The 24,419-nt window shown below is 41.5% G+C and overlaps 2 protein-coding genes across 4 annotated transcripts in view; both read left to right on the top strand.

Annotated features, from left to right (window-relative positions):
- Positions 1-7,401, top strand: part of SCN4A (sodium voltage-gated channel alpha subunit 4) — a 92,695-nt gene extending 85,294 nt beyond the window's left edge. For both annotated transcript variants that reach the window (XM_051994967.1, XM_051994966.1), the window contains 5 exons: positions 207-260; positions 611-748; positions 1,178-1,282; positions 1,913-2,183; positions 3,735-7,401. In XM_051994967.1, the coding sequence (XP_051850927.1) occupies positions 207-260; positions 611-748; positions 1,178-1,282; positions 1,913-2,183; positions 3,735-4,942 (1,776 nt within the window). In that variant the 3' untranslated portion in view covers positions 4,943-7,401. The remainder of the gene's footprint in view (positions 1-206; positions 261-610; positions 749-1,177; positions 1,283-1,912; positions 2,184-3,734) is intronic.
- A 2,692-nt stretch (positions 7,402-10,093) lies between these two features.
- Positions 10,094-24,031, top strand: CD79B (CD79b molecule). 2 transcript variants are annotated; one of them, XM_051995012.1, is made up of 6 exons: positions 10,094-14,424; positions 17,343-17,399; positions 21,169-21,480; positions 22,360-22,478; positions 23,171-23,212; positions 23,333-24,031. In XM_051995012.1, exons 1-6 carry the CDS (start codon positions 14,319-14,321, stop codon positions 23,429-23,431), a joined length of 735 nt encoding a protein of 244 aa, XP_051850972.1. In that variant the 5' UTR covers positions 10,094-14,318; the 3' UTR covers positions 23,432-24,031. The 2 variants fall into 2 exon arrangements, with proteins under 2 accessions (XP_051850972.1, XP_051850971.1); XM_051995011.1 differs by having other exon boundaries at positions 14,240-14,424; positions 17,340-17,399.
- Positions 24,032-24,419: the final 388 nt, after the last annotated feature.

Raw genomic sequence — 24,419 nt, 5'->3', positions numbered from 1 at the left:
CTCACCCTAAGGCTCAAGGCAGTCAGTCTGACCCAGCTGATGTCCCTGCTTTGGGAAAGGCAAAATATGACAACCAGCTTTGTGCTTTTTAATGGATAGGAACTGATTTATAAAAACTGGAAGGTCAGGTGAGTTGATGGATCTTCCAGTAGATGCATTTTCCTTCCATCAAAATGCTTCTGACTTTCCCCTTCAACTTTCTCCAGGCTACTTTCAAGGGCTGGATGGACATCATGTATGCAGCTGTGGATTCTCGAGAGGTCAGTGAAACTGGAACACACAGAGAGACCTCCTAAATCCTTGACTTGACAGGTTAGGTGAAGGGAAAGGAAGATGAGCAGTTCCCCTTAATTTCCCAGTTCTCCATGGAACTCTGACTTGTAATGTAATATAATTCTCCTATGTTGTTCCATCCCCCAAATTGCCAGATACAGTTCTGTCTCCTCCAGACCCCCTCTTTCCTCTCCTTTCCTTCTCTAGAGGAAAGACCTTCTCTTCCACAGTGGGATTCCATTCCATAATGGGATTGTGGGGATGGGAAAAGTAGCTAGTAGTTCCATCTTTCTAACTGGGTAGTTACTGTTCATATGCCTCCATTCTGACTTGAAAGATTGAAGAACAACCCCAGTATGAAGTGAATATTTATATGTACATCTACTTCGTCTTCTTTATCATCTTTGGAGCATTCTTCACCCTCAATCTCTTCATTGGAGTCATCATTGACAACTTCAATCAGCAAAAAAAGAAGATGAGTATCATATCCAGGCCATCTATCTCTTTTCCTCCCATTTTCTTCCCTCTTCCTCCTCTTCTTTTCCCCCTTCCCTACCTGCTCTCCCTTTACCTCCATTCCTTCCACCTTCCCTTCCAGTTCTTCCCCTTTCCCCATAGCCCTATTTCCTCAGCTTGCCAATTCCCACAATCTTTTCATTACTTGTACAACCCTCTCCTTCTATCCCTCTTAATTTCTTGTCCCTTTAGAATCATAGAATGACAAAAAGAACCCTCTTCTTGGCTTGACTTTTACTTGCCTTATTGGGCTGGAGGTCCCTCCTAGAATTAATGGTTCTAAGAGTCATGATGCAGATGGAACTAATTGATTGGTGTTAAGAGGATATTGGGGGTTGAAGGGATGGGCACGGGCTTCCCCATCTAAATGGATTGATTCCCATTATACTTTGGAGGAAAGGACATCTTCATGACAGAGGAACAGAAGAAATATTATAATGCCATGAAAAAACTGGGCTCCAAGAAGCCGCAGAAGCCAATTCCTCGACCTCAGGTATAGCCTGTATGGTGGGAAAGTGGGAGGTATGGTGGGATGGAGAAAAAGAAGAGCCCCATGAGGGCCTGCTCTTTCACTTCTAATAATTATCTTTTGGTTTGCCACCCTCAGTAAATTCATGTTTAAAGAATTCTATGAATATTTTTGTTTATATTTCACTATACTGGTTTTCTGTGCCCCCATCTTAGCACATCTCCCTTACCTATTGGACAAGAATCTTTGAAGGGTGAGGATATGGGAATGTTAGTTCTATATTTCAAGTGGGCAATAACTTGATGGGCATGAACCAAGCAAAGGGAGATATTCCAGGCTGAGAGATATCCCAGCTAGTGGTTCTCCTGAAACAAGAGATGCTCCCCCAGAAAAGACCTTTGTCCTGAAGGATCCCACAAAGAATTCCCTGATGGAGATGGATTCCAGAGGGGTTTCCAGTGGAGAGAGTAATCAGATGCAAGCCATTCTATCCCCATTCCCCACTCCTCACTGTGTCTTAAGGCTCCTCCCAGGTGACCTGATGTACCTTCTTTCTCTTTTCTGTCTGTTGTGTCCTGTTCTCTCTGCCTCTGTGTGTCTCATGGCTGTCCTTCCTGAACTCTCCCATGTCCCATCTCCCATTTTGTGCTAAAGAACAAGATTCAGGGCATGGTGTATGACTTTGTGACCAAGCAGATGTTTGACATCATGATCATGTTCTTGATCTGTCTCAACATGGTCACCATGATGGTGGAGACAGATGACCAGAGCCAGCTCAAGATTGACATCCTTTACAACATCAACATGGTCTTCATCATCATCTTCACGGGCGAGTGTGTGCTCAAGATGGTAGCACTGCGTCATTACTACTTCACTGTTGGCTGGAACATTTTTGACTTTGTGGTGGTGATCCTCTCCATTGCGGGTGAGCACCAATAGTCACCAGGTTCCCCTTACTGTATGCACATATCTGAGCATTCCCTCCCACACACAGACACACATGCTCATAAATCTGTCCCTATAATAAAGAGATACATCTCAAGAAATATAAGCATGCTGATGAACCCATATAAGCACACTCTAGGTAAAATACATCACCTAACAGTGATGCAATCGATGGAGAACCAAGAAAGACACTCACTAGTTGTGTGACTCTATATAGGTAAGTCACTTTACCCTATTTTCCTTAGTTTCCTCATCTGAGAAATGAGCTGGAGAAGGAAATGACAAGCCACATCTTTCCATCAGCATTCTACACATGTATATCTATATACTCAACTATACATACATGGTCTGGCAGAAACACAAATAGGCATATGTGAACACATTGGCTACCATGTACATGAATTAATATAATGCATATAAGCAAGCATAGCCATGCATCTGAAAACATAAATGTATAGAAATATAACATAAATATATATACACATATATACACACCTAAATAGGCACACATGCTCCTGTAGAACACAAAAACATGCACACATACATTCTCACGTATATAAATCCTAAAACTTAGAACTTATAAGGAACTGAATCTCTCTCTAAACCATGGATTAGCCTCAAAGGGATGAAGACCAGAGTAGTGAATCTTCCTCCCCCACCCCCCACTACTCTCTTTGACTTCTGGGGAAAGGCTGACTATTCAGAAGATTCACTGGAAAAGCCCAGCAATAGTAAATTAGGGATACCCCCAAAGGGCAGAACCAGGAGCATTAATAGAAGTGACAGAAGCAAATTTAAGCTTGATGTCAAGAAAAACTTTCTATCAGTTAGCTAGCTAAGTGGAAGGGATTGTCTCCAGAGAGAGAGAGAGTTCCTCCTCATTTGAGTTCTTCCAACAGAGCCTGAATGATCACTTTTCACATATATTATAATAGGAATTCTTATTCAAGTGTGGGTTGGATTAGATGGCCTCTAGGGTCCATTCCAACTGTAAAATTCTACAATTCTTCAACTCCTTGGTCATTCCATGAAACCAGACCATTAAATTAAAAATCCAGGGGTTCAGGACCTCCTGAGAAAAGAAAAAAAAACAGATTCTCCTCAAAATCTGAATGTTCTTTTGTCCCTAGGAGCAAGATAACTAAACTTTTCTTCTTGCTCTCCTCTTAGGATATATCTGCTTTGTAGATGTCCTCACCTTCCCAGAGAAGGGGCAATTCCTAACATTTCCCTTTCTCTCCCTTTCTTCCTCCCTCCTTCTCTTATCTTTCTTCCTCTCTCTTCCTCCTTCTCCTCCTCCTCCTCCTCCTTCTTCTTCCTCTCTTTCTCTCTCTCTCTCTCTCTCTCCCCTCATCTCTGTGTTTCTCTCTGTATTTGCTTCTCTCCTTTCTCTTGCTTCTTGCTTCTTTCTTTTTTCTCTCTTTTCTCTGACTTCTTTTTTTCTTCTCTCTACTTCTCTGTCTTTGTTTCTCTCACTCTATCTCTGTTTCTGTCTCTCTCTTCTCTTTCTTTTTGATTCTCTCTCATACAGGTCTTGCCCTTTCTGACTTGATCCAGAAATACTTTGTTTCACCCACTCTGTTCCGAGTAATTCGTCTGGCTCGGATAGGGCGCGTCCTGAGGCTGATCCGAGGTGCCAAGGGTATCCGGACCTTGCTCTTCGCCCTCATGATGTCTCTCCCTGCCCTCTTCAACATTGGTCTGCTCCTCTTCCTCGTCATGTTCATCTACTCCATCTTTGGCATGTCCAACTTTGCCTATGTGAAGAAAGAGTCTGGCATCGATGACATTTTCAACTTTGAGACCTTTGGCAACAGCATCATTTGCCTTTTCCAGATCACCACCTCAGCTGGCTGGGATGGGCTTCTGAATCCCATCCTTAACAGTGGGCCCCCTGACTGTGATCCTGAGCTGGAGAACCCAGGCAGCAGCGTCAAAGGTGATTGTGGCAATCCTTCCATCGGCATCTGCTTCTTCTGTAGCTACATCATCATCTCCTTCCTCATTGTTGTCAACATGTACATCGCCATCATTCTGGAGAACTTCAATGTGGCCACTGAGGAGAGCAGTGAGCCACTGGGGGAAGATGACTTTGAGATGTTCTATGAGACATGGGAAAAGTTTGACCCAGATGCCACACAATTCATTGCCTACAGTCGCCTCTCTGACTTTGTGGACACCCTACAGGAGCCTCTGAAGATCGCCAAACCCAACAAGATCAAACTCATCACTCTGGATCTGCCTATGGTCCCTGGAGACAAGATCCACTGCCTCGATATACTCTTTGCTCTAACTAAAGAGGTTCTAGGAGACTCCGGTGAGATGGATGCCCTCAAGCAGACCATGGAGGAGAAGTTCATGGCAGCCAACCCATCCAAGGTCTCCTATGAACCCATCACCACTACACTGAAAAGGAAGCAGGAAGAGGTATGTGCTGTGAAAATCCAAAGAGCCTACCGCCGACATTTACTTAGGCGTTCAATGAAGCAAGCCTCTTATCTCTATCGGCATAGCGGAGATAGCAGCGGGTTTGAGGCTCCAGAGAAGGAGGGGCTGATTGCCGATGCCATGAACAAGATGTATGGGAATAACAGCTCCCAGAAAGAAGAAGACAAAGCAAAAGGGGAGGCTGGTCCTGCCCTGGGTCTCATGCCCATTGATGCCCCAAACTCAAGCCAGCCATCCCCAGAACCACAGGGGCAAGGAGTCCGCCCAGGGGTCAAGGAGTCACTTGTCTAATAAGATAGGGGTAGATACTTCCTTCAGTGGGCTCTGCCCCAGGTGGGCTCCCCTGTTGAACCCTGCACTCCAGCCTATAGGTTTAGTCGTATGATGGAGTTATGCTTTGAGACAGAGTGATGCCCGAATCCATCTTGCTGGGAAAGATTTGGCCAATCGGGGGCTCACCCTAGAATCCAGAGATTCTTTCTCCCAATCTTGCATAGTCCATGTGAAATGTGAATTGTCTACTGTCGGCTGAAAGAGCTACAAGAGCCTCAAGAGTTGGGGTGAGGAGCTTGAGTGTCCATCCCTTACATCCGTCTCTCCTCAGTTCCCCATTTTTGTGATCAAGGCCACTCTCTCCCTCCCTCCTGGAGGCTGCCATCTATCTCCTCTCTGCCCAGGAGCTTTAGGACCTGACGGCTTTCTTCAGGCACTCAGTCCATGGCCAGTCACATGACACCTAGAACCCCAATAAGCTATACTCGGCCTTCCCAACCCATCAGCTGTGTTCACATCTCCAGTGTCTTAAGGGCGGCTGGTCCTCTTTTCTCAGAGGAATTCAGTCACCCACTCCCCTCTCAGAAGAGAATGAGTCTTAAGAGCCGAGTCCATGGGGAGCACCATCTTTGGGGCCCGTGCTAACTTCAAGCATCTTCTAAACCCGGCCAGTACCCCACCAGTTATAGAACTCCCTGGAAAAGATGATTCATCAGAAATCTTATTGGTACAGACACAGTCTCACAAACAACCCTGATATTTGGACCACCAAGTCACCTTTTGGGAGGATGTGGATCATGGAGAATTCCTTTTGGTGATCCTGCGAGACTTGTCTTCCTAGTCCCTATTCAAACTGGCCACATGCCCTTGGGAGCAGATATAAATAAGGACATAATTTTGAAATTTTATTTTTCTATGAAATGTGGTTGGCCAGGAGCCAAGATCAGCAATTATGTTATGTACCAGTTGTGCAGATAACATAAACATGGCAAAAGTGTAAAATTCTTTGCTGGGGTTGTCCAGACTATTTGAGGGGAGAAAGGGGCAAGGGTTTCTGTTATTGGGGGAAAAGGCATATTAGGATAGCAGGCTAAAGCCCACCCCACTCTAGAGAACTACAGAATCTCTTTTCTTCTTCAAGACATAGATATTGCCTCTTCCTTATTCCCACTCTACCCACCACCCCACTTCTCTCATTCTACCACCCTTTCCCTAAGGACAAGAGATCCTAGGAATAGAAATGATTAATCCCATTCCTATAGATGGGGACAGTGAAGGCCCAGTAGATAATACCTTCAGAATCCTCAAAGAGATTCAGGTGTTCTGATCCCAAATGCTAGAAGTCATATCCTTAGCAATGGGCACCTCAACAGTAGTTCCAGCTGATTTGGAAATAAATACCACCTTTCTAGAGCTCTGTTCTGGTTACCTCCCCCCCAGGAGATTAGGGAGAAAGGTCCAAGGCCAGAGAGGGAAACTGAGAGGCTACTCAGGGAATGATTTCTTTTAACATGCTTCCCTCTGTGTGTGTGTATGTGTGTTTGTATACATACACATGTATGTGTGAGCACATGCATGGTGTCTTTGGTGGCTGGGCCTCATGTTTTTCAGATTGAGTACTAGATTGTCCCAAGTTCCTCTTCTTCTTCTTCTCATTTCTCGTGAATAATTTGACTAAAGTTCAGGAAACCGTAAAACCTTCAAAACAAGAGCACCCCATGTGTTTCAGTGTGTGTGTGTGTGTGTGTATGTGTGTGTGTGTGTGTGTGTTGATAAGCATGAACACTCATTGCTCACCTCTCTGGCATTGTATCTCTCTCCATCTCTGAATCTTTCAGCATCTCCAGGTCTCTTTGCCACTCCATAGTAGGTCTTTATGACTGTGTCTCCCTTATCTCTCCTACTATCTTTGTGTTTCTCTTCATCCCTTTGCATATTTTTCCATCTTTTTCCTTTCTGTTTTTCTGTATCTGTGACTGGCTCTCCCTTTGCCTCTCTCCATCTGTCTCCATCTTATCTGTTTTTCCACTGTATTCATTCAAATAGTAGGTCTTTTTTCTGTCCACCATTCTGGCCATCCCTACTCTCCTTCCCTGGACCTTGAAAATTTTTCTTGAAGTGACAGAAAATTGTCAGACTGGAAGCTTTCTGTCAGTGGCTAAGATTGATTCTTTGTGCACAAGTCTTGAAAGGGTTTGGAGTCCTACCCTTTCTCCCTAACTTTGGGCCTGGCCCTCTCCTGTCAACCTTTCTGAGGTTCAGACTCTCCTTTCCCTGCCCTGCCCCACCCCACCCCTGCCACACATACATTGGGCAAACCAGGATTGTTGACCAGTAAGAACAGGAGTGTCCCTGGGGCTGGAACTGCCTTAAATGGGCCCTATGTCCTGGGTGGGGATGATGCAGCCGCTCTGAGCCAATTAAGGAGAAGCCTGTTTCCTTTGTATATTTCTTACAATAAAGATCAACCAAACTGATCCTATTGTCTGAGTTGGACAAGGAAAGAGAAATGGGAGGCAGTGTACCTGAGAGGGGAGGGATAAAAGAGTAACAGGGAAGAGAGGGATAAGATCATTAATTTAAAGCTGAAAGGCCCTTTGGTCATCATCCAGTCTAACCCTCTTACAAATACAGCTCATACCCAGGGAAAATAATTGATTTTCCCAAGCTCACACAAATAAATAGCACAAAGGAGATGTGGATTTAGGTCTTTTGGTCTCAAACCCAGTGTTCTTTTCCTTACAACACATAAATCAGAAGAGGGTTAAGATAAAAAAAAAAAAAAAAGGCAGTACAGTGATTAGAGTGCTGGGTCTGGAGTCAAGAAGACTCATCTTGATGAGTTCAAATCAAAACTTATTAGCTGTGTGATCCCTGGTAAGTTATTTCTCCCTATTTCCCTTAGTTTCCTCATCAGTAAAATGAGCTGGAGGAGGAAATGGCAGACTATTGCAACTAATAATATTTCTGCCAAGAAAATCCCAAATGGGGTCACAAAGAGTAAGACACACTGGAAAATCAAAGGAGGGTGGAGGAAAAAGGCAAAGATTGCCATATGGAAAAAGCCATATGACCAAGCCAGAAAAGACCAGGGTTCAACTTCTGTTCCTTGACTATCTAAGAAAGGTAGTGTAGTAGTATAGTGTTAGATCTGGAGTCAGAGATCAATCAATCAATAAACATTTAAAATATGTTTAAATCCTGCTTCTGATGCATGTTAGCTATGGGTCCCCAGATAAATCACAACTTCTAATTAAATTACAGCTTTAAAAAAATGGCCACTCTGTGGGACAGCTCCTGCTTTCATCCCTAGAGTATGGTAGGTGAATAACTGAATCCCCTCCTCCTGCCTTTGTCATATCTATATGGCCCCTCAGGTTTAAATGTCCTTTCCATGTAAATCTCTGTTTTTATTTAAACCCAGTCTCCCAGATAAACTGAGCACCTTCTCTGTCCAGAGCCCTGGAAATAGGAAGGGGAAAATCTGAGGAAGGAAGATCCAATAAGGTTTCTCTTGGCCCTCTGGGACAATCAGACCCCTTTCAACTTTTTTTAGGCTCCACCCTATTTATCCCCCAGCCCTTTAGAGGAAATAAGTATTCTCACCCCAGGGGACTATATAGACCATTTAAAACATCAAATCACATATCCATCCTCCCAGCTGCAGGTCCTAAATAGAATTTAAGAAACCTGCTTTGATTTGGAGGTGGTGCAAACGATGGAAAAGCTGATAAATTTGGAAGTCAGGCTGATTTTTCTTGTCCATATCTCAATTTCATTGCCTGTAAAAGGAGGGGATAAGGCTAGGTATTCTCAAAAATGCTTTTTATTCCTAAATTCTGTGTTCCAGCCTAACTAATAGCACCTTCTCTCTTCTTAACTCCCTTATTTCAATATCTTGAGCTCAGTCTCTAATTCCATTCCTACCCCTATAAGGAAGGAGAGTCAGATTGTAAGGAAAGGTGATACTAAAGGGACTGCAGAGGGGAGGAGGATTGACATTAGACTGGGGAGGTGGAGAGGGCGGGGTACTATGTTGTTGTGTTAAGGCACAGAGGGAACAGCATGATCCCCTGTGTAATAAATAACCCGTTATCCAGAACCAGGCAGGGCTGAGCTGGAGAGTGTCCCCAGAGCTCCCCTCTGGGGCCCAGGAAGCGATCAGCCCCATGTGAATAGGAATGAAGCTACAAAGGGCACATCTGCATTATGACCACAGACCTCCACATGGCCCAGGATGGGGGGGGGGGGATAAGGGAGGAAAGGACAGGAGGGGGTGTGGGGAAAGAGATGAGCTGGAAGATAACATGATTTCTCGTGGAACAGAAATTTCTAGGGCCTAGAGATTTCATTTGACAAGATAGGAAAATAGAATATCCAAGGACCCTCTCCCATCCTCCTCCCCCCAAACTATACACTCTAATCACTGTACTACTGTTAAGCAAACAAATAAATCTAGCCCAAAGTACAATTACATCCCCAATCTTCTTCACTTGTCCTTCCAGCTTTGAGGTTCGAAAGGAGTCTCTAGGTCTTTGGCCCAGGAAAACGGGGATCTCCTTCCCCCAGGAAAATGGGGATCTGTGATAAATCAGAGTCCCCCAAAGTAAATCACAGTGCCGTTATTAGGGTCTGCAGGCTTGGAGTTAACTAGATACAGGGCACTATTGCTCTCCTTGCCCTGTCCTGATCTGTCCTGTCCTCCCTTCTCTCCCCCCTCCCCCAACCCCCATACACGTGCGCACACACAAACACGTCAAGCCAGCCAGGAGTCCTTGTAAAGACCCCAGGTCACTGAGCTCACGCCTATTTTGTTTGTAATCCCCAGGCTGTTCCGTGGGCTGAACAGCTGACACCTTTACGGGGAAATGTTATTTTGTTTTGCCCAAGAACATCTGTAAACACCCAGGAACATCTGGAACAGCCTGGAACCCATAGTTCTGATGATGATGCTTGTTATTCCCTAAGTTTCAAAGATAGGGAGGGGACAAGGGGAAGAAGAGGAAAGAAGGGGAGAAGGGTGAGGAGTCCTGAATTTGGGTGAGAGATTTGGTTAGCAAAGGTCCACTGTACAGAGAGTTCCTGCTCTTGGTATCAAAATATTGAGACACAAAACAGGGTCACATCTAGTATCCTCACAATTATTGTCTTTTTTCTTTCTTTCTTTCTTTTTTTTTATTTTGATCCCTGGGGCTTGAATCTCTTTTTAGGACTGTTTTTGTTATTATTTATTTTATTTGTTTGGTTTTTGCTCAGGACTAGGTGTATTTGACTGCATACTGTCAGATATGCACAAACTTCCTTGGCAGATATACAAAAGAGCTGTGTCACTGCAAACTCACTGTGTGAGTCTTGGATCCCAGACTTTATATGAAGTCTAGGAAAACATATTTCCCTTCTCTACTAAGAAAAAAAAATCTGTTTCTTCAGCATTGAGTTTTCCTCATACACTCATACACTTTTTTTCATATTTTTCATATTTTAAATATTTCTCTGGTTTCCATTTTTTGGGTTTTTTTTTTTACTATAATTCTATTGCAGTTATCACCAATATTGTTTCCTCTTAGAAATTATTATGATTTTTAGAAAGAAGATGAAGAGAAGAAGGAAGATTTGAGGATACATCTTCAGATAACCCCAATATTGTTTCCTCTTAGAAATTATTATGGTTCTTAGAAAAAGGATAAAGGGAATGAGGGAAGACTTGAGGCAATTATGACAGGATAAAAGAGAAACAGACCAAAATCCAACTGATGTTCCTTTCCCACTTTTCTTAGAGAGGAAATGTGGAGTCAGAGATAGTAATGCACTGAAATCAGAAATCAATCAGTCAATCAACAAACATTATTCAAAGTCTACTATGTTCCAAGTCCTACATTGAACACTACAAAGGTAACATAAACTGCATTTTTAAAAAAAGTCACATAAACTGAAAAGATTTTTTTAAGTAGGGTAGTCATATTAAAATCTAAGCAGTCAGTTGGTCAATAAGCTTTTATGTGACTTTTATGCCACATACTGTGCTAAACTCTAAGAATTAAAAAAAATACAAAACATAGTTCCTGTCCTCAAGGAGCTCATAATATAAAAGAGGAGATAAGGTGCCAATGCCTTTGTACAAACAGCATATATAAAGGATAAATAGTAAATAATCAACAAAGGGCAGGCCTAGAATTAAGAGGAATGAAGAAACACCCTCATAGAAGGATCTTACCAAAAAATAAAACCAAGGAGTTCTAAGAAGAATACTTTCAGTTGATCTGGTCCTATCATATGTTCATTTAAGTGTTTTGTTCTTAATAAAATTCTCTTGCAAGCAAAGAAATAAAATCTAAGAAGGTTATATTTTTTGTTGGAAAAAACTTTATTATTGGGCTAGGGGTGGTTTATTAAAAGATTTTTTAAAAAGCAAGAGTAAGTTAGCTAAATGTTGGAAATATAGAATACAAAACTTCAAATGTGCTATAGCCCTACTAAAAATGAAAAATTCTAAAATCTTGATACCATGATGATTAAACCTCTCTTTAGAGTTGTCCTGTTTATTTTTCCAATGTCTGCTGCAGACTTCAACTCAATGAAAAAATTCTTATTCCAAAAGAAATCATGTTTGCTAAGGACTTTCTTTCCAGTGACTTTCTGAGGTGACCGGCACATGTATTATTACCTACTTTAAGTCATTTTTCAATCATATCTGACTCTTCATGATCCCTTTTGGGGTTTTCTTGGCAAAGATGATTTGCCATTTCCTTCTCCAGCTCATTTTACAATTGAAGAAACTGAGGCAAATAGGGTGAAATATTCCAGGGTCACACACAAAGTAAATGTATGAGAACCTATTTGAACTAAAGACTTCTTGACTCCAGGTCTGGCACTCTATCCACCAAACCACCTAGCTAACCTTATCTCATACTACTTCTCTTCATTTTTCAGTCAAACTGGATTACTCCTTTTCATCTTTTTTTCCACAAGAGAATTCCTTCTGCTACTTTCTTCTCCATTCTTTTACTCATGCTATTCCCTGGGCTTGGAATTGATGTCTTTCCTTTTTCTGTCTCTTGATGTCCCAAGGCCCTTCCTTCAAAGTCAAAGACATTGAGTTCTTAAAGACTTTTCTGATACTTTCCTCTCTCCAAGTGAAATAATCTATTCCTCTTTATTTTTCCTATACTGTTTTGCCTGCTTACTTTGTCAATAAGTGGAGGAGAAGTTGAAGGAAAGAACTAAACTTTTGTTTAAATGTTAAAAATAAGTAAAATAGATAGATTATAGTGCTTTGCCTGGGCTCTACTTTATACTTATTCAAAAGTATCTCCTAAAAGATTACTAATTTTTTTGGCTTAGACCCTCACTCTCAAATAAAATTCCAAGGAAATCTGAATAAAATTTAGGCCTGGTTTATCAAAGTTTCCCTCAGGTGTAGAAAAAAGAAGATCCTCAAGTTCTGAATAGGAAGTTAATCTATAATATGAATATCAAGTACTAGACAGTCTTTATTTCAACCACTACAGAAAAAATCTGTAATATAAAAAGTACTCATAGGTACCCATGAACAAAGGCAGAAATAGAAAGTGCCCAAATAATTCATTAGATTTTTTTCAGACTGCTCCACCCCTACTCACCCTAATACCCAAGAAAAAGACACTTTGGAGTTACTTAGTAAACACACTCTACTGACCTTCCACTTGTTTAAGGTACACAGCCTAATGTCTCAAGGCAACATTATAGCAAGGTTCAGACCTCTTGGCCTTCATTAAGGTGGTTTTAGTCCTCCAAATTCAGGGGGCTTATTGAGAATTCTCTTCTTTCTCCAACGCACATTTAGTCAAGAGGCTAGTATCCAGTTCTCTAATTCAGGAACTTTCTTGCTTGTAAATTTTAGAATGGAGGAACCATTTAGATTAAGATTATCTACAAGGTCATCACCAAAACTAAAAATGTGCATTCTCAGGATTGTTCATTTCTGACTTGTAGGGAAGAAGACAGCCAGGAAGTAGAGGCCCAAGGAGTGTTCTATCAAATCTAACTGGTCAAATACAGACCACTCATTTGTAAACAAGCAGGAAGATGAATTTGACCCTCACAAAGGGCTTGTGGTGAACCTCTTCCTCAAGCAAACAATAACGGCTCAATTCACCTGTTAGCTAAAAAGCAGATTTGTTAATAAAAGTTTTTCTTAGGATAGTGGGCTCCTTCACTTAACACACTCCCCTTCTCAGCAAACTGAATGCCTATCCAAGGAAGGCAGCCTCAGACACTTGGAACAAATATTAGATTCAAATGGTATACAGAATTATCTTCCTTCGTACCATTTTCATCCCTGTTCAGAAACCTACTCTCTATTTCTTGTTCTAGCAAATCCAATTCATTGACTATGCCATTTGAGATCATCAGCTGCACTTCCTTTCCCTTTTATCTCCCCTCAATTTCCAACTGTGGGCTTCCACTTAAGACAATCTGCTCCCATTCCGCCTCCATCCCATGCCATGGTTCTTGCCTTCCTCTTTTCCATCCCATCCACTCTACACTTCAAGTAGGGTTGCCCTTGCCTTCTCTCCTAGACAGCTCAAACCCAGTTCAAAATTCCTTCCCCCCATGACTAACTCCAGTCTGCTTTCAACATTCCATTGTTGTTTTTATTATTATTGAAGATGGAAGATATTTTGAGAATCATCAGCAAAGGACAGACAATAGTTTGCAACTTCCTAAATTAATCCCATCCTTGGGCCCCACCTCCTCTACCCCAAAAATAACAGGAGGGGCCAGCCTTTTCTTTAATAGATGAAAAAAACTGAAGCCAAAAAAAAGTGATTTTTCTGAAGGTCAATAACCAGCTCAAACCTTGGTCTTCTTTGCAAATCCATTATCTTTCTATTATTATTGATTAAGCTATGGGGCAGTAATCAAAGATGGGGGGGAAAAAGGTTCTTCCATGAAATAGGTTGGTAAATGTTTAACAATTAGCTCTCCAGAAGAAAAAGTAAAATATGCTCAACATACTTTTAAGTTTCATTTAGATTAACATTTTCCCTATTACTTTTTCAAGTCTGTACAATCAATTCAATAATAAACCAAACCCCTATTTGTAGCATTTGCTGATTTCTCAATGGCTAAAGGTTCTCACTGAAAATTTAACAATTGACTCTCCTGACCAAATTCAAGCTGACTAGCACATCTTTGGTTTCACCCCAAGTCTGAGCAACAAGGAACAGACAATAGAGTTTGTAGCTTCCCAAGTTAATCCCATCCTTGGGCCCCACCTCCTCTACCCCAGAAATAACAGGAGGGGCCAGTCTGTCCCCTGAGTCTAGATTTGCATGGCAGGAAGAGGCCTAGTGGGGTGGGGAATCCAGCCTGCCTAGCAAGCTGTAGCACTTCCCTCCAAGGAGCCACAGCCATGGAGGTCAAGACCTGGGTCAAGAACAGAATCAATTTGACCATGGTTGGGCTGGGACTGCCTACCATCTCCAAAGAAGGGCTCGTGCTGCTTCTGTTACTTTCAGGTACTCAGAGAGGATGGCTTTGGCCTCCTTCCACTCTCCCCTTTTCTTGTTCTTTCTCTGTCTAGATTACAAGAACAGTGCACATTTAACAAGGGCTTTTTTAGCCTCCTGAGAATTTTTTTTTCTTACATCCTTTCTTGTGAGGGAGGTCAGATCTTTCTCTGTATGTCTAGGTTTGTCTCTGTCTTTGCCTTTCTGTATCTTCATAGATCATCCTGTTCCCATCACGGTTTTTGTCTACGTGTTTTTGCTTTTTTTTTTTTTTTTTTTTTTTTTTTGGGGGGGGGTGTTTTTTCTGTCTCTATCTTTGTTTCTCACTTTCAATGTCTGTGTTATTTCTCTCTTGCCTTCTTTCACTTTCTGTGTCTCTCTTTGTCTCTCCTACTATTTACGGCTAGGTCTTCGTATTTTTCTATATCTTTAAAAATGGAAGAATGGAATTAGAAGGTGTATAACTAATGGTCTTTCCAGTTTACTAAAGTCTGGGACTCTGTCTCTATCCTTCTGTGTGTCTCTCAGTGTCTCTCTATCTCTCTCTGTGTTCTGCCTCTGCCTATCTATTGCTGTCTGTCTCTGCCTATCTCTATCTCTGCCTCTCTGTCTGTCTGTCTCTCTTCTTGTCTATGTCTTGTCTATATCTTTATCACTCATGTTAACTGGATCCTTATCTCTGACTCTGGGTAGAGTTTGTATAATCCATGAATCAGTCAATGACCATTTCCTGAACTATGTCAGGCTCTTTGCTGAGGACTGGAAATACAAAGAAAGAGCAAAATAGACCTAGTTTTCAAGAAGCTTACAATTCAAATGGGGAAGACAGCGTGTACATAAATAGGTATTACATAAAAGACAGAGAGAGAAAATACAAAGTTACTTAGAGAGGAAGGCAGTATCAGCTGGGAGGATGGCAAAGGCCTCTTGAAGAAAGGCGTGTTTGAGTTGAAGTGTTGAAGCAGGAACAAGGATTGTAAGAGGTAGAATAAGGAGGAAAAGCATTCCAGGTGTGAGAAACAATGAGGGCAAAGGCAAAGAGAGGGGAGATGAGATGCTGTGTATGGGGAACAGCAAGCAGACTGACATAAATGTATTGTAAAGTATATTGAAAAGAATAATTTGTAATAAGAATAGAAATGTAGGCAAGGGCCAGATAGCTTATATTTGATCCTAGAGATATTAAGGAACCATCGAAGTTTACTGAGTAGGGATATGACATGATCTATCCTGGACTTTGGGAAAATCCCTTTGGCAGTTATGGAGAGAATGGATTGGAGTGAAGAAACTTGAGATAGGACACCAGTTAGGAAACTCATTACAATAATTCAAGGGAAAAGTCATAAGGGCCTAAATTAGGATGGTAGTTATGTGAATAAAGATAAGGGGAGATGCAAGAAAGATGTTTGGAGATATAAACAATAAGATTTGGCAACAAATTGTGAGAGAGTGAAGGCAAGAAGTTGCAGATGATGTCTAAGTTGTGAACCTGTATGTCTAGAAGAACAATGGTGCCCTTAAAAGAAGTATATAAGTTCAAAAGAGAGGGGGGTTTTGTGGGGAAAAGAAAAGGAATTCGTTTTTGGACATATTGAATTTGACTTTTCCTATAGGATGAGTTTGAAATGTCCAGGGGGCAACTGGTGATGAAGGCCTCGAGCTTAAGAGAGAGACTAAGGAGATTAGGCAATTCCCATATCTAATGCCTGCAGTGGGAGCCCTGTGTAGGGTGAAGAGAAAAAAGTGAGGAAAATGGAAACTTTGGTAACTCAGAGTCTGCTGAAACTTCATAAAGAAGGAAGTAGAATGTAGACCCCCTCCTATGTGTTCTGTATATTAACTCAAGAAAAAAAAAGGGCGCTATCTTTGGACCTCAGTTTCCTCTTTTGTAAAAACAAGAGGCTTAGACTAGAAATCTCTAGAGTCCTCTCCAGTTCTAAGGTTTGAAAATCTAAATTTTTTTTAAGGTTTTAACGTTTCTTTCATCCCTGACGTTCTATAATTTTAGTATTTTGGAGGCAAAGGGGACCACAGGCACTTCTTTTCCCTATTGCTCATCTCTCTTCTTTTCCCTATTCCTATCTTCTTTTTATTTCTCTACTCCTCTTCCTAGCATGTCTCCCTCTCCATCTGTTGAACTTCAGCTATGGGAAGTATAGAAGAATCAATTGAAGTGATGGGACATGGGAGAGTTATTGTGGGAAAGAAATAATCATGCAGTTAGGTAGTGCAGTGGGTAAAGCACCAGCCCTGGAGTCCCACTTTCAAATCCTATCTCAGGCATTTGACACTCAAGACTTGCATGACTCTAGTTAAGTCACTTAATGTTGATGGAACAGAGGAAGAAAGGAAGGAAGGAGGGGTGGAGGGAGGGAAAGAAGGAAGGAGGAAAAGAAAGAGGGAGAGAAAAAAGGAGGGAGGGAAGGAAGAAGAGAGAGAAGGAAGGAGGGAAGGAGGAAAGGAAAGAAGGCAGGAAGGAAAGAAAAGAGAAAAGGAAAAAGGAGGAAGGGAAGGAGGGAGAAAGAGAGGAAGGGAAGAAAGGAAGGAGGGAGGGAGGGAAAGAAGTGAGGGAGTAAAGGGAGGGAAGGAAGGAATAAAAGAAGGAAGGAGGGAGGGAAGGAAGGAGGGAGAGAAGAAAAGAAGTAAGGAGGAAAGGAAAGAGGGAGGGAAAGAAGTCAGGGAGTATAGGGAGGGAGGGAAGAAAGAAAAGAAGGAAGGAAGGAAAGAAGAAAGGAGGGAAGGAAAGAAAGAAAGAAGGAAGGAAGGAAGAATTGCATCAATGGGAATGATTAGAGTTTGGACAAACTAGGAAAGTCAGATGCTTCCTATACTATAGGATCCCCTGATGTTCTTTTGACCCCAATGCTATCTTTTCTTAACTTGTCCACCTGACTCTCTTCTTCTCTCTGTCCCATGTTCCTCAGCAGGTGAGATGGTCCTGGGAGCCCAAACAATTGATGGTGTTGATATCCGTGATTCCAGAGGTTAGTAGCTCTGTCCTTTTTTTCAGGGAACTGTGTCTGAATCATTGAGGGAGGGGTAGTAGGGAGACTGGGGGTGAATGGAGGGAGAGATACCTTCAGCATATCTTGTTTGAAAAGCCCTGGAGAGAGGGGGAGGGCCTGATCTTTCGCTGTTTCTGCAATTCCTTGGCATCCCTGATAAATGAATTTCTCTGTATTTTCATGTCTCCAGGGTCTTCTGACCAAGTCTTAACTAAATCTTCACTGTCTCTCCCATGTTATCACTCATCATCAATAGCAATTATTGGCAATTATTTACTGAGAACAAGCAATGGTCAAGACTACACTAGGGGCAAAGGATCATATAAATGTAAACCTAACAATCATTTGCCACATGTCTACTATGTGCCAGGCACTTGGAGATAAAAAGACAAACATGAAAACCAGTTCTTACTTTCAATGACCTCATACAAAGAGCTAAAGCCATGGACTCTGACCTCAAAAGGCTTGTCATCCAGGTGCAGAGACAGGACATACAGAAAGGTAAAAAGTAACACAGAAAAGTACAGAGATTTGTGTGCCACAGAAGAAGGGCCATTGTGGACCCAGAGGTCATGTCAGGCTCAACAGAGAAGCTGAGTAGGGCCTTAAGCAAATGGAGAGAAGAGAGAACCAATTTGAGCATAGACCCAGAGGCAGAATACATAGTATCCAATAACCCAAAAAGGAATGGTGGGAGATGAAATTGCAAATGTATATTTGAATCTGATTGTGGAGGGCTTTGAATGACAGATTATACAGTTTGAACTTTAGATTGACAATAAAGAGCAAGTTCCAGCTTTTGGAATTTGAGGGGCAACTATATTAACTGATTCATTGCCTTTTTCTTTAAAAGGAAAGAAAATTAATCAAGTTCTCTTAATCATTTAAATGCCTACATTTGTCAGAAAATGTCTCTCTAAAGAGAGTATAACATGCTATTATAAAAGCTAGCTATTGTTTTTATTATTAAATCAATATCTATGCTAAGGAGGGAAAATGAGAAGTGGCTCATTCACAAAATTTAGGTTCACATATGAAATTTATTAAAGAGCATTCCTAACTGCAGGGGTTTTTAACCTAGGGTCCATGAACTTAAAAAAATTTTTTTGGATAACTATATCAATATAAAAGATTCCTATGTGTTTTATGTTGTACTTTTAAAACATTATTATGAGAAGGGGACAATTTATTTCACCAGATTGTCAAAAGGTCCGTGAATTGAAAAAAGGTGGAAAAAATCCTTGCTTTTTAGCCAATTGAAGCTTTAAGAGGACTGAAGAGAGGACCTGCACAAATCTCCAAGTCATTTTATTGTTCAGTCATGTCTGACTCTTAGTAACTTCATGGGATTTTCTTGGCAAAGATACTGAAGTGGTTGGCCCTTTTCTTCCCTAGCTCATTTTACAGACAAAGAAACTGAGGCAGAGGGTTAAGTGATTTGCCCAGAGTCACACAACTAAAGTCTGAAACTAAATTTGAATTCAGGAAGATGACTTTAGACCACTCATTGTATTTACTGAGCCACCTAGCAGTCCTGCTAACTCATTTTGTACTGTAATTCATGGAGGAGGAATAGGATAAGTCACAAAGAAAGCTTTCTAGTTTTACTCTTTTGTACAGGAAAAATCTAATATGTATTAAAGATATCCCCTCATTTAGTCTCAATTCTGAGGAGTTCTGGGTAGTGATTGGTCGGGAAGTAAAGATTTTATCTATTACTTTTACACCCAAATCTAATATTTGGAATCTTTGAGCATTATGATTGGTTGAAGAGCAAAAAAGAAAATAAAGACCATAAACTCTTGAAGGGAAGGGATTAATTTATTCTCTGCATTAGAATCTCCACTTCTACAAGAAACGCTTTCCGATATCCTATAAAGTAGGATTTTCTTTAAGATTATCATTGATTTATTCTGTTTATAGCTTGTTTGTACATAGTTTTTTTGTGTGTCATTTTTCTCTTTAGACTGTGAGCTCTTTAAGAGCAGGGATTGGGGTTTTTTTTTCATTTGTTTTGGGGACGTGGCCTATTTTTGTATATCCACACTTAGCAGGGTGCCTGGCAGTTAGCAGACATTTTATAAGGGGCTGTGGATTGATTAATTCACTCTTAAGACTGGCTTTGGACAAGTTCTCATAGAACAAGGGAACCTGATTCTCATGGTCTTGCCAAGACTCTTAGAAATTCTTACCTGCTCAAGTATCACACAAAGAACAAAGAGATCAAAATTTGCAAATGGACTGAATTTATTATTTAACCCCTAATTCTTCTGTCAGTCAGTTCATATTCTAAAGCGGGGTTCCTTAACCATTTTTGTATCATGGTCCCTTTTAACTATCTACTATAGCCTGTGAACCCCTTCTCAGCATCATATTTGAAAATTAATTATATAAAATATAGAATTACAAAGGAAACCAGTTGTGTTGAAATAGTTATCAAAATATTTTTAAAAACAAGTTCATGACTTAATATTCAGTCAAGACCTTTTTTCCCCGTACATTTTATTTTATTTTTAAATTAACAAGCATTTTTCTTCCCTCTTATTTCTTCCCCTCCCTTCAATTTAATATAAAAAAGAAAACCGTAAACACAGATGTACAGTCAAACTAAATAAATTCCTGCATGCTCAAGTCCAAAAATGGATGCTCTGTCTCCAGCCTCTACTAATTAGGAGGGGACAGCTTATTTCAACATAAATGCTCCAGAGACATCTTTACAAGCTTGTTGTTATCATATAATTTGTTCTCTTGTTCCACTCACTTCAATGTGAATGTTTTTCAGGTTTCTATAAATCTGTCCCCTTTGTCATTTCTTACCCCATGATATTATTCCATTACCATGTACCATGTACCATGTACCATGACTTCTTAGTCATTTTACCCTCACTTTGTTTCCAGTTCTAGGCTAATCAGAATTTGGTTTTTGTTTAATACTTTATATATGAAGGTGACTTTCATTTATGAAATGGGTCAGCCAACAATTATTGGAGGGCTAGAATAACATCAGAAGAATATCGTAATTAGAATATTATAACAATAAAAATAATAGCATATTGCTATAAAGTTTATGAATGTTTTTAGATTTTATAAAGTTTTAGGTTTTAGTGGTACTTTACTTTTAAATAACCCAATATGATCACTTTGTTATCCCCATTTAATAGATGAAAAAATTGAGGCTCAGAGAAATTATTTGCCCATTATTACACAACTATTTAAGAAGAAAAAAGTTACTGGATAGAGGAAGACCCCTTAATCAGAAATGCTGTTGCCATAATACAAACAAGAGATGTTGGAAGCATCAGGATAGTATCAGGGAAGATGGAAAGGATAGGACTTATACAAAAAATATAACATGTGAGTCTGCTAACCCATGTGATAAGTGTATGACACTTAGCTAGATGAACTGCTGTGCAAAAGATCCTGAGTGAATGTTAATCTATTCATTATACATTTACCACGGTTTAGATACTAGAGACTGGCTCAGGACTTGGTGACCAATGACCAGAGGAGCAATAAGTGTCCAAGGGAATTCTATTCTTGTTTGGTTTCTGTCACCTCTCCCTCCTCCGTCTCATAGCTCCATCGTGCCTTCACGCCTCTTCCTATGCTTCGGGCCATTGTTTGTGTTGGTGGGGAGGTACAAGGCTGGCCCCTGGATCAGCTGAAAGCTGAGAGAGAGATCTGTAGAAGTTTACGCCCTTGAGACTTTAGACTAGAGAAACTTAGGGTCTGATCTTGATTTTCACAGAGAGTTCATGCAAAGGGATCTCACAGCATCCACGTTTTATTGCCAAAAAGAGGGACAGCCGCTTTGAAGTGACCTGCCACTTAAACCATGATAGAGAAGTGAGCTGGCTGCTGAAGCAGGAGTCAGATCCCGATCCGCGGGTTCTAAAACTTGACAATGAACGGCTGAAGAACTCTTGGAGTAACAACACTGCCACTCTCATAATCCAAAAAATACAATTTGAGGACAATGGCATCTATTACTGTCAACAAGAGTGTGTGGAGAATCCTAAAAAGATGAACAAGGGCTGCGGCACTGAGCTCCGAGTCATGGGTACGTTTGGGGATAAGCCTGGGTCCAGAGCATTTTTATTCAATCCTCCAGACAGCTCCCTGTCTACCCCCACTACCACTGAGAAAAGAGTGCCAGCTCTCCAGTTGACATCCAGGGGGATAGAATGTGTCCAGATGGTTCTGGGAACTTGTCACTGGTAGCTGACTCATGTAAGCTCTCTTTGCCACAGTAGATTTAGCCTAGCATTCGCACTAAGCCATTGACTGACCCTTTGCTTGGTCTCCCCTGTGGCTGATGATGTATACATTTGCAGGTATTTGGCTAAACTGAGGGTGGGAGGCTGTTTCTCACCCAGAAATGAGTGAAGATGATTGGTTCAAATGGGAATTAATGTCCACCCAGTTAACCTAGACTCAATTAATAAGAATAACAAATGTGTATATAATGCTTTGAGGTTTACAAAGCACTTTGGGATCACAGTTTTAGAGGTAGAACTTTAAAGACTAACAAGTCACAAGTTAGGAAACTGAGGGATTCCAAAGTTAAGTAACTTATTCAGGATCTTATAGATAGCTAGTATCTGAAGCAGGATTTGTTTGATTTTCACGGTTCTGTGAAATAAGAGCCATTATTATCTCTATTTTGCAGAGGAGAAAAATTAATAGGCAGAGGTTAAATTACTTGCCCAGGATCAACAGCAAGTAATTCTAATTCAGCCATTCCTAACTCCAGGCTTAGCTCTTTATCTACTTTCCCACCTATAAGCTGGCTGATGATAAAAGAGAGGGGATCCTCAGAGATGGTAAGGCACAGGACAAAGGAAGATCTGCTAAGTGACTACCATTTCTGTCCCTAAATAGTTGAGCTTTGTGACATCCCCTTCCTCTCAGCACCTTCCCACATTGTCTCTCATCAAAGGGTACAGCACCGTGGCCCAGCTGAAGCGGAGGAACACTCTGAAAGATGCCATCATTATGATCCAGACCTTACTCATCATTGTCTTCATCACCGTCCCTATTTTCCTGTTGTTAGATAAGGTGACTGGGGAGAAGATGAGGGGAGGGAAAAATAGGTGAACAAGGTAGAAGAGACCCTGCTGTACCACACTGGCTTAAAGCAGTGTGGGAGGCAACATCTTGCATTGATTTTCCCCTCTCTATCCCTCCCGAAGCTCCTCTTATTTCTTCATCCCCCACCCCCTTTCTCAATCTCACCTCCATCTTCCTTCCCCTTAATCTGTCTTTCCTCACTCACTTCCATCTTGAACAGCTCTCTCTCCTTCACCTGCTTCATCCTCAAATCCATCTGTTCTTCTCCTTTATCACTCCTATCCTAACATTCTTCTCCCACCCTCTTCCATTTTGGACCCCCCTCCATTCACCCATTTCATCCTCTGACCCTTTTGTCCCTCACCCACTTCCATCCTGAACAGCCATCTTATCCCTACCCTCTCCTGCTTTCATCCTGGATCCCCCTCCCCCTCACCCATTTTATCCTTAGGTTTTTCTGGCACTCATTCTCTTCCATACTGAAGATCCATCTCCCCTTTCCATCCTCAGGCCCCTATCTTCCCCATCTATCCCCATCCTAAGACCCACCGGTTTCTCCCCACTCCCATTCCTATACTCAGCTCTTTTTCCCCTTCCTTTTCATGTTAAACCTGGTTGTAAAATAATGGTAAGGGGAGATAGAGGAGCCCAGACTAACTTTCTCCTTCTGTCTCTGTCAGGATGATAGCAAAGTGGCCCTGGAGGATGATCACACTTATGAGGTAAGAAAGAGAAGCAGTTATGCGAGCTGGTGGTGGTGGTTGCAGGCAGTGAGTGCAGACTCACTTTATGTTTATACTATAGCCCTGGTCCTAACGTTGTACAATTCTTGAAATCCTTAGGGTCTGGAAATTGACCAAACAGCTACTTATGAGGACATCGTGACACTTCGAACGGGAGAAGTAAAATGGTCAGTGGGTGAGCACCCAGGCCAAGAGTGAAGGTTCCCCACCTGACAGTTCTTCCTTCGCTCCCCATCCCTCCATCAACCTCCTGGAGGCAGCTCATCCAGCAAATCAGCTTCATGGACCTGCTCTGGTTTCCAACCTATTACTCCTTTTCCTCTGCCCATAACTGTCCTGCCTCCAATCCCTCTCAAATCACAACCATCTCCAGAGGGGTAGAGACCTGTAGCGCTTAGTAGAGCACAGGTTTAGGGGAATTTGTCTCCCTAAAACTCTGGGAATTGGCTGGGGGAGAAGGAGATAGAGTAGAGGGAGACACAGACTTGATGGGGAGAAGGGAAGTAAAACAAAGGAAAACAGATTTGGAGTCTGGTGAGGAAAAATGGAAGGAATCTGTAAATCTGACTCAGAGTGATCTAGGAGACCAGGTCACACTTGCCCCTACAGCACGGCTCCTCCAGCCCAAAGCAAGTAAGGACCAGGATAGACTCTGAAACTCGGACGGCCAACTGACTCAATCCAAATTAGAGACTGTGGAGATATATCCCCTTCTCCCATCTCCAAGGGTTTGTTGGGCCCTTCCTGGTCTCCTGTGCATAGCTTCTGATGTAATAAACTGTGTGTTTTGAGAAAACACATGGGGACTTGTAAAATCTCATGGATATGCCTCCTCCCACATCTCTCTCTCTCTCTGTATCTCTGTTCTCCCTCCCTTTTCCCTCCCTCTCTTCCTCCCTCCCTCTTTCCTTCTCTCTCGCTCTCTCTCTCTCTCTCTCTCTCTCTCTCTCTCTCTATATATATATATATATATATATATATATATATATATATATATTATATATATGTGTGTGTGTAAGTTTATATATATATATGTACATTTGTTTTTGCCTATAAGGATATGCTTGTATTTGCTAGTGTAAACTTGTGTCAGCAGCTATACTGACCAACAGCTGAACTTTTCTCCTGATCTCTCTACCTACTTCTCCAAGTGTCCCTAATTTAGTTTTATATCTTCATGTTCTCC

The sequence above is a fragment of the Antechinus flavipes genome, chromosome 4 (genome assembly GCF_016432865.1).
Source record: "Antechinus flavipes isolate AdamAnt ecotype Samford, QLD, Australia chromosome 4, AdamAnt_v2, whole genome shotgun sequence".
Lineage (NCBI taxonomy): Eukaryota > Metazoa > Chordata > Mammalia > Dasyuromorphia > Dasyuridae > Antechinus > Antechinus flavipes.
Note: the sequence above shows the minus strand (reverse complement) of the source record. Positions and strands in the feature narration are given on the sequence as shown.